At 44.9% G+C, this 1,837-nt stretch overlaps 1 protein-coding gene across 1 annotated transcript in view; it reads right to left on the bottom strand.

The window, feature by feature from the left end:
• Positions 1-829: 829 nt before the first annotated feature.
• The window catches only part of CREBL2 (cAMP responsive element binding protein-like 2), a 44,568-nt gene continuing 43,560 nt past the window's right edge, over positions 830-1,837 (bottom strand). Inside the window, exon 4 of the mRNA XM_011955663.1 lies at positions 830-1,491. Within this exon, the coding sequence (XP_011811053.1) occupies positions 830-1,491 (662 nt within the window). The remainder of the gene's footprint in view (positions 1,492-1,837) is intronic.

The following is a 1,837-nucleotide window of genomic DNA, read 5'->3' as shown; positions in this document are numbered from 1 at the left end:
ATTCTTATCCCATCATCAAATGGCTCTAAAACAACAAAATGTGCCAGATATTTACCTCACTTAGCCCTTGAATTTCATGGTTCAGACTTGTTAAAATATAGGAGACCCCTGCCGTAGTTGTGCTGTTTGTCTTTTTAAGTGAAATATTATGTTTTAGAGTTACAGTGTGAAAAGTTTAATTTGTTTCCATTTTATTTTTATATATTTGTAGGTCTCAGTTTAAATGGAAAAGAATGACACTAGGTGATTTCTAAGCTCTGTTGTGTCTAATGTTCTGGGAGTTTACTACATAGGTGGATACTCAGTGACAATGTCATACAAGCTCTTGTGTAAAGAGGTTGGTTTTTTTTTTTTTTTTATTTAAAACAGAGTCTCGTTCCATTACCCAGGCTGGGGTGCAGCGGCACAATCTCAGCTCACTGCAACCTCCGTCTCCCAGGTTCAAGCGATTCTCGTGCCTCAGCTTCCCAAGCAGCTGGGACTACAGCCACCACACCCGGCTAATTTTTGTATTTTTAGTAGAGACAGCGTTTTCCCATGTTGGCCAGGCTGGTCTCGAGCTCCTGGCCTCAAGTGATCCACCTGCCTCAGCATCCCAAAGTGCTGGGATTACAAGCATGAGCCACCGTCCCGGCCAGAAGGTATTTTTTAATCCCCCAAATAATGACAAATTAAGAGTATTAAGTCACATTCAAGAGAGCCCCAAAGTCGCATGACCTGTATTAATTCAGCTATGTTCTCTCAGGGTGTTGGTAATTCACCGTATTTTTGTTTAGCTTAATACTCAGCATTCCTGGTGTCTCTCTTGATTCTGAATTTGGAGGAGGCTTCACATAATGCACAGATTGATAAAAATTCGCTTAAGTCCCGCAACACAAGAACAGCCTTCACTACACCTCACATTTACTCCACAAGAACTAGAATTAAGCCACAGGGAGACAATGAGGTGCACCACAGACCCAGATTCATGTGGCCTCCAAACAGGAGTCCAAGCAAGGCAACAGTGGGAAGCAGGCTCCAGAGTAGAGGCAGTTCTCCTACCTGGCTCCAGGTTCTCATAAGCTGTGGGTGGGGAGGGAACGGACGGGGATGCATCCTTTGAGTGGAATGTGAATTCTCTCTTTCTTCTCATCTTCATTGAATACATTAACGTCCAGCCTGCTGCTGAGTCAATAAGCACATCCTGCCCAGATGCACTTGCCTGTGAGCCTTTCTTCACAGGATTAGCCCCCACGCCCAGAGCTGATACCCTGGGCCAGACTTCTCCCTCAGAAACGACAATTTTATCGTTGGTGGAGGCCCATCTCCACCAAGCATGTGGGGAGTGGAGTCCTTTGCCAGAGACTGCTGGCAATTTCACCTCTCCCTGTGGGCACAGACCCTCTTCCGCCCTTCCACCCTTGCTGCCATTTGCACAAGCTCGCTTTGAAGCCACATAACCAAGCTCAGCTGGGAAGACCTGATCAGAATCCGCTTCCAGGTTATGCTCCTCTAAAAACCACAGGTAAAAGAAGCAAGGGATTAGACACTTTCAGAGCCGAAGGGACGTTGGGAGACCTAACCCAAGTCCTTCATTAGCTAGAAGCGGAAATTGAGACCAAGAGAGGTGAAGTTAGGGCTAACCTGCAATGTCTCCTACCCACCAATTCAACTTTCTTTCAACTCTGCCCTTTGGCTTGCTGTGGCATGATTTATTTATTTATTTATTTATTTATTTATTTATTTATTTATTTATTTATTTATTTATTTATTATTTGAGATGGAGTCTCACTCTGTCACCCAGGCTGGAGTGCAGTGGTGCAATCTTGGCTCACTGCAACCACCACCTCCTGGGTTC

Source organism: Colobus angolensis, unplaced genomic scaffold, assembly GCF_000951035.1.
Source record: "Colobus angolensis palliatus isolate OR3802 unplaced genomic scaffold, Cang.pa_1.0 Scaffold11, whole genome shotgun sequence".
In the NCBI taxonomy this organism is placed as follows: Eukaryota; Metazoa; Chordata; class Mammalia; order Primates; family Cercopithecidae; genus Colobus; species Colobus angolensis.
The sequence above is the reverse complement of the archived record's forward strand: the minus strand, read 5'-3'. Positions and strand labels throughout refer to the sequence as shown.